We start from the raw sequence: 17,533 nt of genomic DNA, 5'->3' as shown, positions 1-17,533 counted from the left end.
TCACTGGACTGTCTGGTCCAGGCTCAATTATTTACAGACCGCCGCCATATAGCTGGAATATTGATGAGTGCGGCATAAAACTAAACTCACTCACTCACTTAAAACTAAATGCCTGAAAGCACTTGACTTGTTGAAAGTGGTTTCAAATTCTAAATGGGGAGGTAATCAAGCTACCCTTCTCCATCTATATCGATCACTCGTGCGTTCTAAACTTGATTATGGGTCCATCGTATATGGTGCAGCCTGCAAAAACAACTTAAAACTATTAGATTCTATAAAACTATATCAAGGTCTAAGACTTTGTCTTGGCTCCTTTCGAACTTCACCTGTTGATAGCCTGTATGTCGAGGCTGATGAAGCATTTCTTGAGCAGCGACGTATAATTAGCTTTACAATATGTAGCAAAACATATTCCAGTGAGTCCAACCCTGCATATAACTGTGTTTTCAATCCTCTGTATGAGGATTTATGCAATAAGAAATATTCTCTTGTTTCGCCTCTTGGTTTAAGAATAAAACCACTTATTTCTACTGCCTGCATTGAGATAGATAATATAGCCCCTCCCCGTCTTCTTTCTTCTCCTCCTTGGCAATTGTTTAGGCCACAAGTGGACCTAACATTGACCGCATTTAAAAAATCAGAAACTAATGAATTACAATATAAACAAGAATATAATCAATTAAAACATAAATACAGCAATTATAAATCCTTATTTACAGATGGGTCCAAGGACGGGGGCGCAGTAGCTTGTGCCACTGTAATTGGATCCAGAACAATATCTTCTAGATTACCCGATAACAGTTCTATTTCTATTACTGTGTTGAATTCTCCATCATGAGGGATAAATATGTCAATGAAAAAATGTCAAGGATCTTTTTACCACTGTTAATTCTCATTTAATCATTGGTTTTTTGGGGGGTTGAATTATGAGTAATATGTTCTGTAAATAGATGTATTTTAATGATTGGTAGTTTAGATTAGTAGCAGCTATTGTTAGTGGCTGTACCCTCAAAGGGGGTTGAAGTACTGAAGAATTATTGTCTTATTGAGAGGGTACGTAAGTCCCAAAACATGTAATGTAAATTTAGGTCTACCAGGTTTTTAATCGCAGTATTCATGTTATTTTAATTTTGGCTAGCATTTCATACACTCTCCAGCGGCTCAAGGGATGATGTAAATCCAACTAAGGTCCATGCAGGTAGCAAAGGTACTGTAAGTCTCCCTAGTATGGTGATCTACCTCCGGTTGTTGGAGATCTTTAGCCGGTTTTTATATTGCATTGTCTAAAAAGTGATATTAGTTTTCACTTACCAAGCTAGTTTTAATTCAAATTGTGATATCGTCACGATATGACGTTAATTATTAACTCACTCACTCTTATTTCGTGCACATTTTCAGTGTCGTTCGACATAACCCGAAAAACGAGACAAACGTGTGCTGGACGATCTAAAGGGGGCACCAACACAGCCCCCCCCTTCGGCCCCCCACTAAAGGGGAACAACTCGTCCAGCGCTCTGTGGTATTACTGGAATTATGAGACGCTTCACTTACTTTTAAGATCAGAGTTGGGAAAAGAGAACATGTCGGTATAACGATACCTTATATGCTACGTGGAAAACCATTTATTTTTCATATTTCGTGATATTAATGAAGTAAAATTTGTTTAACTAAAATCGCCCATTCTTGTTGAGGCTGATACAAAATATTTCTTAGATTCTGTAAGATTCACATCCACGTTTTTTACGCAATAGATGGACTCTCGAGTACGCAAGAGTGCCAAAACTATTGCATATGTTTGGTATACCCCATAACCCACTGTGGTTGAAGCGCAGATCTACCGAGTCATGACCACGGTATACGTTGACTAATTACTGTGTTTATTTCTGTATTTTTGTACACGTGTAGTTCAAATATATTTTCTAATTTTTTGTTGGGTAGCCTTCATATTCTCCGGAAAGTACTTGGTGAGTTCGACTAGGCAGCGCTTCCTGGGCAGTCTAAGTAAACTTATCCTCAGTACTTTTCGTTACACTCCACTACTGAGTCTCAGTGGTTGAGTGTAACGAAATACACTGAGACTAAGTTTACTTAGACTGCTTCCTGGGAGCTGTCCCATTCGCTGTCTGTACTGCGTGTAGAGGTGACAAGGACCCTAAGATGATGATGGACCTTACTGGCCTGATTGTGCCAAGATCACCTGAACCCTCTCTGCTGCATTTCTATCTTAATGTGTGACATAATAATAAACAGATACGTGTTCGGAACTTTAAGTCTACATCCTGTACCAGCGACTTAAACATAAACTCAGCTATCAACGCGCCAGGGATTTACCATACTCTGGCGGCTTATTCAGACACAAATACACCTATCAACACACACTTGACATATCATTGTAAAAGGGAAAAGATATGCTGTCCGTGCACCAGAGTGAACGATACCGGCGAATGTGAAGGCTATACTGGTTAACTTTCCCTAAGTATAATAGTGACGTGCACAGCTCCCATCGCGCATAGGCCACACGCTGTTTATGGTTGGACCGTCCGGATCAGCGCATCTAATGAATTAGTGAAGGGAAGATAAATTCAAACAGAACGCCCATTGCTAACGGTTGAAGGGATGGTGTGAATATAGCTTGGGTCAATGCAGGAAGCAAAAGCACAGGAAGTCCCCACGGTGTCTAGTATGGTGATCTACCTTCAGTTTTCAGTAGTCTGTAGGGCCTGTTCATATACTGTGTTGTTCTCTTTAAAAATCGTGTTAAAAAGCTAGTTTACTTTAATGTCAGTGATACACACATAGTTTTACGTTTCGTCGTTAACAGGCTTTTAATTTCTAAGTTTACTGATGTTATAAAGCAAACAATTAATCGTTCTCATCACGTCATGGGTGAAATATTACCGATGTGACGATGAATATGAACTGACTGACTTACAGGAGCCCACCGCGGGTCAGAAAATCCATTATCTAAGCCCTGGTGTACTATGCAGATGCAAAACAAATGAATATAAACTGCAGAAAAGTTTGATTACGTGTCCAAATCGCTGAAGAGTATTTTGATATGACTCCGAAATATGACCCCAAATAGGCAAACCAGAGATAAAGAAATACGAAAACGTACAGACCTTGGAATACGGGCAAACTGTAGCGCATATCGAGTTGCGCAGCGTAGAGAATATGACAAGTCTTCTTATACGCTTCGCTATGCTAGGCAACCCCTGTTGCGCTACAGTTTGCCTGTGCTTGGAAAAACAGCGATTACAGGTAGCACCGACCGATAGGTAGGAAAACAGAAAATCCTTACGAGCTGAAAACGGACAATCCGGCAAGGAGTATGTTTTGTATCATACCAGTTTCGTAACATTTGTTGTATCACGTTTAGAACTGTTTTGTAACCTGCTTCGCTGCGAACTACTGTCTCTACCGAGGCCTTTACACCAAAGTCAAAACAGCCAAATCCTTTGGGAAACAAAGTGCTAAAGGCCAGTACCAATCGTTAATTTTACATAAGCAAGGAATTTCAAGAGTTTAAAGTACTTTTCTTGTACTTGTAATACAAACAGACGCGACTAACACCTTTCCACAAGTGAGAGTTCCTATATCCCAAACATACATAAGGACACACATTCCAACACAATGTATGAACGACATGAATTATTATTGATCGTAGAGACCGTGCAAAGTAAATAGGGCTTCAGTTCCCTGCTGTAATATGTGTCGCTCATCGCCCAGCAACAAAACAAATAAACACTGCTGGTTGTCGTCTGCAGATCTACTGTGTGAGTTATGGCGTTTACCGTACCTCGTTGGTGTAAAGGAAAGTTTGGGGCTAGGGTATCAAATCGACCTCGAACAGCTGAAGGGATTCATCTTCTCGTATCTACAATGCAGCGAAACGCATCGCCTCCCGAAGGTAGGACTGATAGATACCACTCGGCAAACCCAACAGTCCTAATACCCCATGAAGACACACACTGGGAAACAACAGGTAACTTGTAGTCATAACTCAAACCACATCCGCGCGTCCTTCACGTTGATGTTGAAACGTGTTTGCACAAATCCTTCTTTTAACGTATTCGTTACTTGTAATGATTATATTTTGCCTTGTTCAGAGAAATGTGATTGGGCAACAGGTGAGGACTATTGGAACGTCACATGACAAGAATATAACTCAACCTTGGTAGAAGCTCATGCAAAATTATATATTTTAGATGTTCTTATCAGGCTATATGGCGCGTATGTAATTTGAAACAAATAGTGCGAAACTAATGTCAAGGCAGCCTTCTCGAATTTCCGCACTAGTTTAAACATTCAGTTGTTTACAGGTATGTAGACGACTCTCCGCATAAGACGATAATGTATTTCTTAATAAGTCATTTTTTGTAATTATAGGAAAGCAAGCAAAGTCGGTTAGATACCGTTTGATTTACTAGAGTTTTAATAAACGCCGTATCTAAGGGGGAAATAAATGAACTTCTTACTCACTGAAACTTGCGCTATATCTAAATTTGATTGACAAAAAAACCCCAAGGATTCAAGTCACCTAGTGTCACGCTATAAAGTCTCCTCTCACGACCAGCATTGTACGTGTTGTTAAGGGCCCATTCTAACCTCTCGACATCCAGCAGTGTGTTGCTTAATTGCGCCACAGGCCAAATGACCAGTCTTCTTATATGCAAGCGAAGCGCTCGCTTCGCTCGCATATATGAAGACTGGTCATATTCTCTACGCTGCGCAACCCCACTTGCGCTACAGTTTGCCTGTGATTGCGCCCACTCTTGTGAGGGGTCCATTTTGGCATCGCTATGGTCAAGAGTGGGTTGGTAGGGGTTCATTCTAACCTCTCCACGATCAGTATTGTGCAGTTTGGGGCCCATTCTTTCCTGGTCACGATCGTCATTGCATTGTCAGGGGCTCATTATGTCCTCGTCACGACCAGCATTGGGATGTCAGAGGCCCATTCACACCTGACACAACCAGTATTGGATTGTTCGGGGCTGTTTTCTGCTAGCCACAACCAGCATTGGGTCCATTCTCACACAAACGCGACCGGCATTGGGTTGATACGGTGTCCATATTATCCACATCACGGCCAGCATTGGGGTGTTAAGGGCCCTTCTTATCCTCGACACAACTGGCACTGGGATGTTAAGGGCCCATTCACACCTGACACAACCAGCATTGGATTGTTAGGGGCTATTTTGTGCTCGCCACAACCAGCATTGGGTAGTTACGTGCCCATTTTATCACGGCCACGAGCAACACTGGTTAGTAAGGGGCCCATTTACACTCGGGTACGACCAGTATTGAGTTGTATAAGTGTCCATTCTAACCATTCCACGACCAGCATTGGATTGTTTGGGACCCATTCTATCCTCGACACGGCCAGCATTATGTTGTTTAGGGTCAGATTCTAACTTCCCCACCAGCAGTTGGTACCTGGGGACCCATTAAAACCTCTCCACGACCAGCATCGGCTTGTAGGGGTGCCGTTCTCACCTAACAAGTGGATTGTAAGAGTGATAGGGGATCACCATGCAGGTGGAGCTGACCACCATTGCCATGCATGATCAATGGGACTTATATTGCTGAAAATAATACGCCCTAGGCCCAACACTCGTTTATGTTGGTGATTATCGGTGAACGAATGTTGGACCTAGGACGTATTATTTTCAGAAATACAAGTCGTTGTAGCCATGATCGTATCAGTTTCATACAACCGATGATCTCTATAATTACAAGCCCTAATGATTGGCATCATTCAGAAATAAGGAATATGCGTGTTTGTTTGTTTGCTTTTTAATTATCTAACAAAAACTTAGGATCGAATGAAAATCTGACATACAAAAGATCGTACTGCATTCCCGTTCAGTTACCTGAAGTCCTCCAAAGAGAAAATGGTGGTGTTGGTTTGTCGAATGCTGTTGAATTTATGAGGTCCTTATGCCATTTCACTGTCGAATGCCTACACCTGCGGCCTGCATTGGGTGTTTAAATTTACCTGTTACTAGTATGTTATTAGTCATATGACTACAACAGTTCTCCATTTTGGCAATCTCCAACTTGTCTGAAACTGTGTAAGTCGCTGCTAGATTGCAGTTCTATGCTGGAAGGTTATATCTTGATATAACGTTTGCACACGTTTTTGTCCCAATATGGTTGAACAACGATAAATACTTGGTATAAGATTATAGGAACAAAACGTGTTGGAAAAATTGTTCTGTTTCAAATTTTAAAAACATTGAGTCGTACTTTCGAATTGCAAGTACTTTTCCCAACGAGATGACAAAAGAGCAGCTAGCCTTTTTACCTGACAGGTAGGTGTTTTGCCTGCTAGTTATTCTACATCTGGGACTGCGTTCCTTTTACTGGAACTATGATATACGCTCATACTTCGATCTTGACGATTAAGGATGTGCGAAAGGTACAGTGTCAGTACCTGAGGGCCCTTTGGGCCTTTCCATACTTCCTCCAGCGACACAAGACGATGATCTTCCTTCAATATGTGATGCTGGTCCAGCCCACTATGTCACTTCAGCCTCAAGGTTTCAGTCTCAGTCGAAATGCTGGTGCCTTGAGTTTGCTTCTTTAGTACGAAAGTTAGTGACAATCAGATGAGTGTGTACGTGCCCAAGGCGATGTTTCGAGGAGCACACCGCGCTCAAGACACTTGGTCTCGAGACTCTGCATCAATCTCACGACTTGGTGTCCTACGTCACAACAAAGTCGAATATCCGTCTTTGGTCAAAGCCAACACCCGTTACCATTTTTTCTATTGGCAATAGCCAATTCCCCACTTTGCGCCGCCCTTTCTCAATTGTACACCGCCCATTGAATTAAAATGATTCACCACAAGAAAAAAATAAATAATTAGCTTAAAATGTGTTAAATGTCATTGAAAAATGAAAACGAAAAACGAATCTTCAGCCTGAAGCAACTCTTGCATCTTTACTCAATGTCACGACCTAAGATTGCCATCCACTATTACTTACGATCTGACAATGTTAGGCTTTCACGATTTTCACGCGCATACATGCCGGTCAGCAATATCGTGTATCACTGATAGGGGCCTTGGTTACAGTGAGAGTAGAGTCTTTGTGATTTCTGCGACAGAAACTGTATGAGTTAAGGAAAAGTCTTTGTGATTACATATAGCATCTGCAAGGGTAAGGTACAATAAATATCCTGTTGACGTCCAAGATCAGCTATGAAGGGAATTAAATGAACGTTTACCTCAGTGCTATGTTCCTTCAGATTATGAAATTGATGTAACGGAAAATCCAAACTTTGGTCACAGATAATTCACAATCCCCAAAATGGATTTGAGTTGGCACAATACCCGAAATCTTGTTCATGAATCGGATTTGGACGTTTCTATTAGCGTATCTGTAATGTCTAAACATCATATGAATGTTTGAAACCGTAATTTGAGGTGATTTAAAATGAATGAAAATTTTCATATTTCGTCTCTCAAATGTCCCATGTCAAGATAAGTTTGACTAGAACATGGTAAGTGATCAAGAGTAATATGGTGATATTTGTCCCATGCTTTTAATTTATCACGAAGCGTATGGATATTGTGTGAATTACTCATAATGGAACTGTGCAGGATCGGTTCACTTTGGTTGAAAATCTCCTGGTATAAATATTGCTGTAAGGCACACCTGTCATACCTTCTTTAGGGGCATACATTTCTCCACGCTTAGATTTATTTTAAAAATCCGGAAATACATACAATAAAAACAAGTGTAATGATTCCACGTATGGGATTAAGATAGCCACGAGTCTCCACTTGAACATGGATGTAACACTCCAGCTTGTTGTATTTATTCACATATTGCGTTACATGAGACAACGCTTTACATAGAAGATTCAGGATGGCGGATGTGACAAGACGTGTTTAGAATCGCTCTCGCTTGTGTGGATATATCTCCGTAAATTATCATCAGTGAGGCCCAGTACAGGCACATATTAGTGAAACAAACATCACGTCAACGTTTGTTATAACAGAAGTCTGATCATGTCGTCGAGAGACAGGAAATTAAAGCGAAATGGGAGTTCAAGCGAGAAACGTAAACCGTCAGGATCACCCACGGACTCACTACCGACCAAGTCGTCCAAACCACTGTTACAACCTACAATGCCCGATGTCTTCACTTTCACAAGTACCCCAAAATATCCACCAAGAGCCGATGTAACAGAAAAGTCAACAGAAACAGGTAGCCCAAACATCTCGTACCCGTCAACATTATTCAGCTTCACAAATGAAGTGTCAGTCGATGTATTGACGACGAAGCTGTCAGGGGCATTGATGCTACCAAAGCTACAAGTAAAATTTCAAAAAGCATTCCAACAAGTTGCAAAGGATATCATCGCAAGTACACTCGACACTGTGATACAATCTATGAAAGATGATATATGTGCGTTACGAGAGAAATTGGAAAAGACGACGGAGGAACTGTACACGAAAAACCACGAACTGGAACAATACGGTAGAAGGAATTCCGTCAGGATAAGTGGTGTACATGAATCGAAACTCGAGGATATTCAGAGGGCGACCCTGGATGTCCTTTCGATCTCGGATATCGATAGATGTCACCGAGTGGGAAAAAGAGTCCAAGGCAGAAGTCGTCAGATTATTGTAAAATTTGTGAGTTACCAGGACAAGGACGGGGTGTATACCCAGCGGAGGAAACTTCACTCTATGGTGGAGAACGTTTTCATAAATGAAGACCTGACACACTACAGTAGCAAGCTGTTCAAGATGGCGAGGGACCTCAGGAAATCTCGCTGGATCGAAAATACGTGGACCAGAGATAGTCGTATTTATGTTCTTGAACAGTCAGAAGGTGCCGTGCGTCAGATTCAGTGTAAAGAGGACTTGAACCGATATCCAAGGAAATAAGTCAAGTACTGTGTTCGGATCCAGCATTACATGTACCTAAAGGCTGAGATGTGTGTTTCCATCAAAGTGTGAGTCAGTTTCAGTTCGCTTGTGTATGATACTGGTCACTACGTGATACTTCACACGAATTATTACAATGTTATTACGTCTTAATAGTGTGTACATATATACCATGTAAATGCCTCATGTATATAACATATGCATATATCCATACAAGCTGTCATATCACTACCATGTTATCACGTACACTTGTTATTATCTGTGTGTGCCTTCTTCTATCACTGCTTACTGTTTTTTTCTTCGCTCCAACTTTACCAAATCACATACTCAGAATATTTTATCTCACTAGGTCTGCACTGCCAATCTACGTTAGAATTACACTACAACAATTGGTATTGTTTTACAATGATATGTCCCGATTTTCATGTCACCTCTTGTCAAGACAATAGATAATGGGTAATGATACAATTCAACATCGTGTGACAATCGGGATATTTCATTGTCAAACATGTTGTGAGATCATGCGCTTTAGCAAAAGACATTTCCCATTTCATTTATGTAACAATTCTTTACAATTGGCTATTCTTTCAGAGTTATATAACATGTGTACTCTCTTATCGGCGTCTTGTAAAACAAACCTTGTGATTACTTTCCTTTGTGCATTACAGTGTCAATTTAGCAACACAAACGTAATCATACTTTTGTTATTGTTACTCCACCTTGTTGAGACATAGAGTCAAATCCAGGCCCACAAATGCACGCGTTTCATGACAAAACTATCCTTGTTTCACCTTAACAAAAGAAGCATAAGAAATAAACTTGAATATCTTAGCGAGTATGTTTCCGATAACGACATTGTTGGTTTTACAGAAACACATGTACATTTAGACGATAACACCGATTGTGAATCAATGAAGTGGACAGGTTACCACGATCCTATTCGTAAGAACAGAAACTCATCTGGCGGAGGTATTATGATTTATATCAGAAATAAATTAGCGTTTAAGAGAATGCAAAACTTTGAAAACAATTATGATAAAACAATCTGGATTAAACTATCTTACCTGTTAAACTATTAATCATTTGTTTAGCATACAGACCCAAGTATAGTTCATTAGAATTCTGGGAACGATTAGACGCAAGCATTGAAAATGCTCTAGATGTTACAAGTCACAATATTGATGTATGATAGAACCAGTGACCATGTAAATCTGAATGAAGCAAGAAAGTACATGTTCTCTTCGAAAGGTAGAGCAATAGAAAATATACCTCCAACATCTGCAGCTTTCAAAGAACATGTTAAGAGAGCAGTTTATCAGGGAGCATATATATGGGGACAGTCAACCATCCGCTGTCCTGATCTACCTGATCCATCCATATGGGGTTGGCAACGCAATGCATCGAACATGTCGGAGCCCTTATGGTCAACAATACCAGATGTGTTAAAGACCTGTCAAGAACTGTTGAAGTGTCGATGCACCAAAGCATGTTGTGGGAGATGCAAGTGCCTCAAGGCTGCCCTAAAGTGCACTGCACTGTGTCTTTGTGGTGGAGACTGTGCCCAATAATGTGGTCATATGTTGCTCTGAGTAGGTAAATCCCAGACGAGCTTTATTCATGGAAATCTGGATTAGATTTACTCCTGATATCAAGGAAAATGGTATCATATTCAGGTTTTCAATGTTCCGATATATATGGAATGCTACGGGCAACATACATGTATCTGCCAAATTCCAAGCAAACTGTTAGAAAATTGTGGCATTTACATTTACTAAATCGTTGACGGTGTGATTTTGAGTGAAAAATGGTGGCAATTTCGAATATTCAAAGCCTCCCGCTCTGTATATTATCTTTATAGTACAAACTGCCAAATCCCATGCATATCGTATGAAAATTGTGGAATTTACATTGAATCTAAGTCTCTCACAGTGTAATTCTGAATGGAAAATGACGGCCATGTTGAAAAATGGCGGCCATCATGAAATTTCAAAGTCTCCCTTTCTGTATATTATCTTTACAATACAAACATTATAACAAATTCCATGCATATTGTAGGAAAACTGTGGAATTTACATTGAATCAAAGGCTCTGACGGTGTACTTTTGAGTAAGAAAGGCAGCCATCTTGAAAAGTGGTGGCCATCTTGAATTTTCAATGCCTCCCCATCTGCGTATTATTTTTATAGTGCAAGCATCATATGTGGACTAATTCGTGCATACTGTATGAAAATTGTGGAATTTACATTGAATCTAAGTGTCTGATGGTGTAATTCTGAATGGAAAATGGCGGCCATCTTGAAAAATGGCGGCCATCTTGAATTTTCAATGCCTCCCCATCTGCGTATTATTTTTATAGTACAAGCATCATATGTGGCCTAATTCGTGCATACTGTATGAAAATTGTGGAATTTACATTGAATCTAAGTGTCTGATGGTGTAATTCTGAATGGAAAATGGCGGCCATCTTGAATTTTCAATGCCTCCCTATCTGTATCTTATTTTTGTAGTATAAGCAACATATCTGCCAATTTTCATGCTTGTAACATGAAAATGCATAATTATACCACTATCCGCTGGACTATAATAGGTGATTTGAATGCTGACCTTCTGTCTTGTAGAGGTAATCATCTTAAAGATATCATGTCAAATAAGTGTTTGAAAAATATTATAACAGAACCTACAAGGGTAACGCGGCATTCTAGTACTTTGATTGTTCCAATTATTGTCATCGATGATACTGGAAGAATTAGTGATTGTGGAGTTATTAAATTCGACGGATCGATAAGTGATCACAAACGCACTTACGTAATACTAACCATGACAGTGAATACACAAATGGCATATACCAGAGATGTATTATGTTACAACCAAAGTCATTATACAGTGTTCCCAGAAATTATTGAGAAAATCTTTGTTTTTTTTCTAATGATGCTAAGATTGGCAAAAGGGCTTTCACTATGCACTAAGCATACTAAATAAGGGAGACAACTCTTGAAGGCTTAGAAGGCAGCTCATTACGTCAAGAGTTATCTCCCTTGTCTTAGCAGACGGCTTCCTGTGTTGACATGGCAGAATTTACAGCAAGAGAGAAAAGAAAGCTCAATCTAGATGATTTTGAAAGAGGTGAGGCTGATGCTAAAGTGTTAGCTCGTAGACATGGTATTCCTCTGTCTACAGTATACAGAACTTTGAAGAATATTCAAACAGGAACCGGGATAGAGCACAAAGCAGGGGCAGGTCGGCCTAGGAAATTCAGTGTTGTGGATCGCCGAAGACTTGGGCAGATTGTGAGTAGGGGCAAATTGAAAAGTGTTGAGAACATCAGAAATGAAATGATTAGCAGAGGAAGTCCTCAGGTATGCAATGAAACAGTTAGGCAGGAATTACAGAGACTTACTTGGGTGAAAAAACGTGGAATTCCCTCGCCGTTGATGAAAGATGCACAAAAGGAAAAATGTTTAAACTGGTGTCAGGCTCATGAAAATCAAGATTGGGATAATGTTTTCTTTTCGGATGAAAGTTCTGTTTGGCTTTTCTCTGATTGTGTGAAAATTTGGACCAAAGATACTGTCAAACCTATCTACCAGCGACCAAAACATAGCCCGAAGTTTCACATGTTGGGTGGCATATCGGCTCGCGGAGTGACGACATTGTGTGTTTTCACGGGAAACTTGACAAAAGAGAGATACGTTAACATTCTAAATGGTCACCTTCTTCCGGCAGCACAAACATTGTATGAAGATGATTGGATTTTCCAGCATGATAATGACCCAAAACACACTGCGCGCTACACAAAACAGTTACAGCCCAGACCTAAACCCAATTGAGAATGTGTGGGGAGTCATGAAGGACAGAATAAACCAAAAGGGACTGAGAAATATTGAAGGCCGAGGTGGTCCAATATTGGGATACCCTGTCACACGATTACCTACAAACTTTGATGGGTAGTGTGCCTAGGCGTATTCAGGCATGCATTGCTGAGCGAGGAGGTCTAACAAAGTACTAAAACAAGACTGAGACTGTAAAAGGATGATGTTTTAACATGTTTATGTAAGTAAAACGCCAGAAGTTAATAAACGTACTGAGTTACATGACGCAACATGATTCTCAATAATTTCTGGGAATACTATACATCATTAAATGCACTTATCAATGACACAGATTGGAATAATTTGTTGGTAAATGGTCAGGATGTAAATCACGCTTGCGAAATATTTTACCAGAAATTGAAAATGTTTCTCAAATCATGTATCCCTATAAAGAAAGTCACTATAAGGCCAAATGACAAGCCATGGTTCGATTCAAATCTAAGACGAGAATGCAGGAAAAGGGACCGGTTTCGCAGAAAAGCAAAACGAACAATGTTGTTATCGGATATTACATAATTAAAAAAACAACGACAAAAAGTTAATAATACGAAATATTATGCAAAAGAAAACTATTTGGCTAATCTAGACAATTTTCTTCTGGACTCATATGCTGAAAGCAAAAGTTCATATTGGAAGCTTCTGCGTTATCTAGTGAAACAGTCTGGCACGAATACCTGCATACCCCCTCTTAAATCTAATGATGATCATGAAAGTCCGTCTTGTTTCTCGGATTGTGAAAAAGCTGAAAGATTGAACGAGTATTTCCAATCTATTTCAACAGTGGATGAAAACAACGCATGTCTACCATACTTCGGTAAGCGAACAAGCGAAAGTTTTGACACCTTAATTATATCCAAATATGAAATTGAAGATGTCATTAAATGTTTACATGTGAAAAAGGCATCCGGTCGTGACAGAATAAGTCATCAACTGTTGAAACACGTTGTATACTCAATAAGTAACATCTTATGTTTGTTGTTCAATATGTCCTTACAAACATGCGTGTACCCATCTGAGTGGAAAGTTGCCAGTGCCATGCCTCTCTTCAAGAAAGGCGATCCATCTTTAGCTTCTAACTATAGACCGATATCCCCTATAAGTTGTGTTGGAAAAGTGTTTGAGCGAATTGATACGCAAACAGGAACCGATATCCCCTATAAGTTGTGTTGGAAAAGTGTTTGAGCGAATTGTCTTTAAACACCTCTTTAATTATTTTCATGCTAACAAACTCCTGCATAAATATCAGTTGGTTTTCAGCCAGGACATTCCACTGTACATCAGTTGATTGAAATTTACAACCGGGTTTGCGTATCAATGGATAATGAAGAAAATTTTTGTATGGTATTTTGCGATATGTCAAAAGCTTTTGATCGTGTCTGGCACAGAGGATTACTGTTAAAACTTGAAAAGTATGGTGTAAGCGGACAACTGCTGGGATGGTTAGCTAGTTACATAAGTAATCGGAGTCAGAGTGTATTTGTCAATGGGTCAGTTTCCAAACTGAGGACGCTAAGCGCTGGTGTCCCACAGGGCTCAGTGCTTGGTCCTTTTTTATTCATTGTTTACATTAATGACATAGCTAATGAATTAGATTGCGTTTATATGCTGATGACTCGTCTTTGGGTTACTCTTCAACAGATAACAGGATTACTGAAATGCTAATTTAAGTAAGTTAAATACTTGGGGTAAAAGATATCTCATTAAGTACAATCCAGAAAAGACTGAAGCTGCCCTATTCTCGATGAAAAATGATATCGATATACCACATCTTTACTTTAATGGTGTCGAAACTAAATTTGTTGATAATCACAAACATCTTGGAGTTACTCTTACTCGCAACGGAAAATGGGCTGGCCATATTCAAAATATGATACAAAAGGTTTCAAAAATGGTTAATTCTTTGTGACTTTTGAAATATGTATTGTGTAGGGGTACTCTCAATAAGATCTATACCATGTTCATTCGGCCGCATCTTGAATACGCATGTGAAGTCTGGGACGGGTGTACTCTAGAACAAATAAATAAGCTAGAAGAGATTCAGTTACAAGCACCAAGAATAGTTACTGGTCTACGATATATACATCTCGGGAAATTCTTCACTTTGAAACTGGATGGGAAACATTACAAGTTCGTCGTAGAAAACGAAGACTATGTTTGATGTATAAAATTCAACATGAAATGGCTCCTTCATATCTAAAAGAACTCCTTCCTTTGAATGTTGGGTCTAAATCTAAGTATAATCTACGCAATTCTCTAAATATATCTATTCTTACTCCAAGACTTAAACATTCACAAGAATCCGTTTTTCCTTCTACAATATGCTCTTGGAGCAATTTGTCAACCACAGTTCGTAATTCCAAAAGTGTTTCTGAATTTAAATCATCTATCACTAACAGTTATGACTATGCACCTCAGTCTTATTCGTGTGGTAAAAGAAAATTAAATATTATTCATACCAAGTTGCGATATTCTGTCAGTTGTTTGAACTCTGATTTGTACAGAGTTGGGCTAAAAACTGATCCCATTTGTACATGTGGTGATTCTATTGAGGATTCGTATCACTATCTGTTTGAATGTTCATTGTACAAACAACAGAGAGTTAACTTCATGTTATCTGTTTAGCGCATTTGCTTATAAGATGGTATTCCAGTTGACCTCAAACTTTTGTTAGAAGGAAGTGCAGACCTATCATCATGCGAAAATACAAATGTATTCAAGTTAGTGCAATCATTCATTAGTGAGACAAAACGATTTGTATAGCATTTCTGTGTTATTTTGTATTGCTCTATCTCTTTTTCACTTCTACTACCTACTTGCCCACATCTGTCACCTCTAGTTGCAGGAATCTATACTATCTATGTACATACCAAGGAGAGGGTATTCTAAGTTGGAGAACATGTTCCTAATCCTTTTCTCTGTGAATAAAATATGCTTAAACCAACGCTTTGCATTTTGAAGTCTAATTATGACAGATAGCACTTTAATAGTTATTATCTCTAACAATGTATAGATCACAATCGTCATCAAAATCACCGTGAATATTGACTTCAATGCCTTCTTCTGAAAATATTTGCTTTGTACAGATTATGTGGCTTAAGCACAATGCCATTGTGAATGGAGCTTTGTACTTTCTATTTGTATGAGTTCCATTTCGAGAGGTAATGGTATTGTAGCTTTCAGTCACTAGCAGGTACTCGTTAAAAGTTTTGATAGACTAGAGAACTGTACATGGTGCACACAAAATTTCCATTGAGTTAATAAATAAATCATCTTATCGTATTACTAGTTCATTTTGGCGACTGAAATACTTCGTTATGATTATTTTTTTCGAGGGTTGATAATCTTGAATTTTTACTCATCTTTATCATCAAAATGACTTTCATTGCAAATTATGATAAAATGGATGTCTGTGCTGTTGCTATATACGTAGATTAAGTTGCAAGATGATACCATGTGTATATTCGAAAAATTAGTCTTTCATACCACAAACTAAAGCACCAATTCAAATATTATCTTATTAATGCACATATCATTGCAAAGACTCAGTGACAAATCACAACCTCTGTCAGAAATCATAAAGCTTCTGTCGCAAAAATCACAGACTCCACCCTCACCGTAACAAAGCTCCCTACCAATGAACATACACATTGATCAGAAATTTAGAGGCAAACTATATTGTCTTCGCCAGTGTATTTGGTGAGTATACATTCATATTTGTATACTGGATATCGTTTATGATTACTATTATGTTTTACAGATTAAGACTGAAATGCAGCAGAGAGGGTTTGGGTGATCCTGGCACAGTCAGGCCGGTAAGGCTCATCATCAGCTCAGGGCCCTCGCCCCCTCTACACGCAGCCCAGACAGCGAATGGGACTTCTCCCAGAAAACACTGCCTAGTCGAACCCACCAAGAACTTTCCGGAGAATATGTAGGCTCCCCAACACTGCAGCCTTCTGCATTACCCAGATTCTCAGAAGGGCTGTGCTCCCAGTGCAGAACCCGAGCACTTTCCTGATCTGGGCCAAGAGATCAGGAGGTACCAAACCAAGGGCACCGAGAACAATGGGGAGCCTGACGATATTGTACTTGGGGTGCAAGCCAGACATTTCAAAGGCGAGGTCCGCATATTTATCATGCTTTTCCTGAATCTTGCCAATCACATTGCTGTCAAAAGGGACAGAAAATTCAGTGATATAAATAATTTCATTGGCTTTCTCAAAAAGGACAAGATCAGGTTTGTTAGCTGGAATCCATCTCAGGCTGTAAATTGGCCTATTCCAGAGAAGTTTGAAAGCATCATTTTCCAGGACGCCCTGGACATGTTCAGGGACGTACCATGGATGGACCTTGGGGTCAACGCCACAGGCATGGCGGAGACGATAGTAAAAGCAGCGAGCCATGCCATCATGTCTCTTAAGATATGCTGTTTGTGCCAAGGAAGGGCATCTACTGACAAGGTGTTGGACAGTCTCTGTAAATTCATTGCAAAGACGACATTTCATGTTAACATTTTGATTGAGAATCACATTCTGGCGATTGCGAATTGGAACTGACTGGTCCAGAGCAGCAAAAAGGAAGCCCTCAGTTTCACATTTGAGACCAGCCGACTTCATCCAGGTGAAGGAGTCGGTTGGATTGCTGTTCTGTTCCACACACTGCATGTACACACGATGCAGTGGTTTCTGAGAAAGCTTCTCCACAAAGGACCGACTCTGGGCAGACTTGGTAAAGGACTTCACCTGGTTTACTCCCATCGCTGT

At 39.7% G+C, this 17,533-nt stretch overlaps 1 protein-coding gene across 2 annotated transcripts in view; it reads left to right on the top strand.

Moving 5' to 3' along the window:
- The first annotated feature begins 3,681 nt into the window (after window positions 1-3,681).
- The window catches only part of LOC137288066 (EF-hand calcium-binding domain-containing protein 6-like), a 244,859-nt gene continuing 231,007 nt past the window's right edge, over window positions 3,682-17,533 (top strand). The window contains exon 1 of one of the 2 annotated variants that reach the window (XM_067820444.1): window positions 3,682-3,985. In XM_067820444.1, coding sequence (XP_067676545.1) covers window positions 3,784-3,985 — 202 coding nt within the window. In that variant the 5' untranslated portion in view covers window positions 3,682-3,783. The remainder of the gene's footprint in view (window positions 3,986-17,533) is intronic. The other variant, XM_067820445.1, reaches the window with a different exon arrangement.

This window comes from Haliotis asinina, chromosome 6 (genome assembly GCF_037392515.1).
Source record: "Haliotis asinina isolate JCU_RB_2024 chromosome 6, JCU_Hal_asi_v2, whole genome shotgun sequence".
Classification (NCBI taxonomy): domain Eukaryota; kingdom Metazoa; phylum Mollusca; class Gastropoda; order Lepetellida; family Haliotidae; genus Haliotis; species Haliotis asinina.
This window is presented reverse-complemented; position numbering and strand designations above follow the sequence as displayed.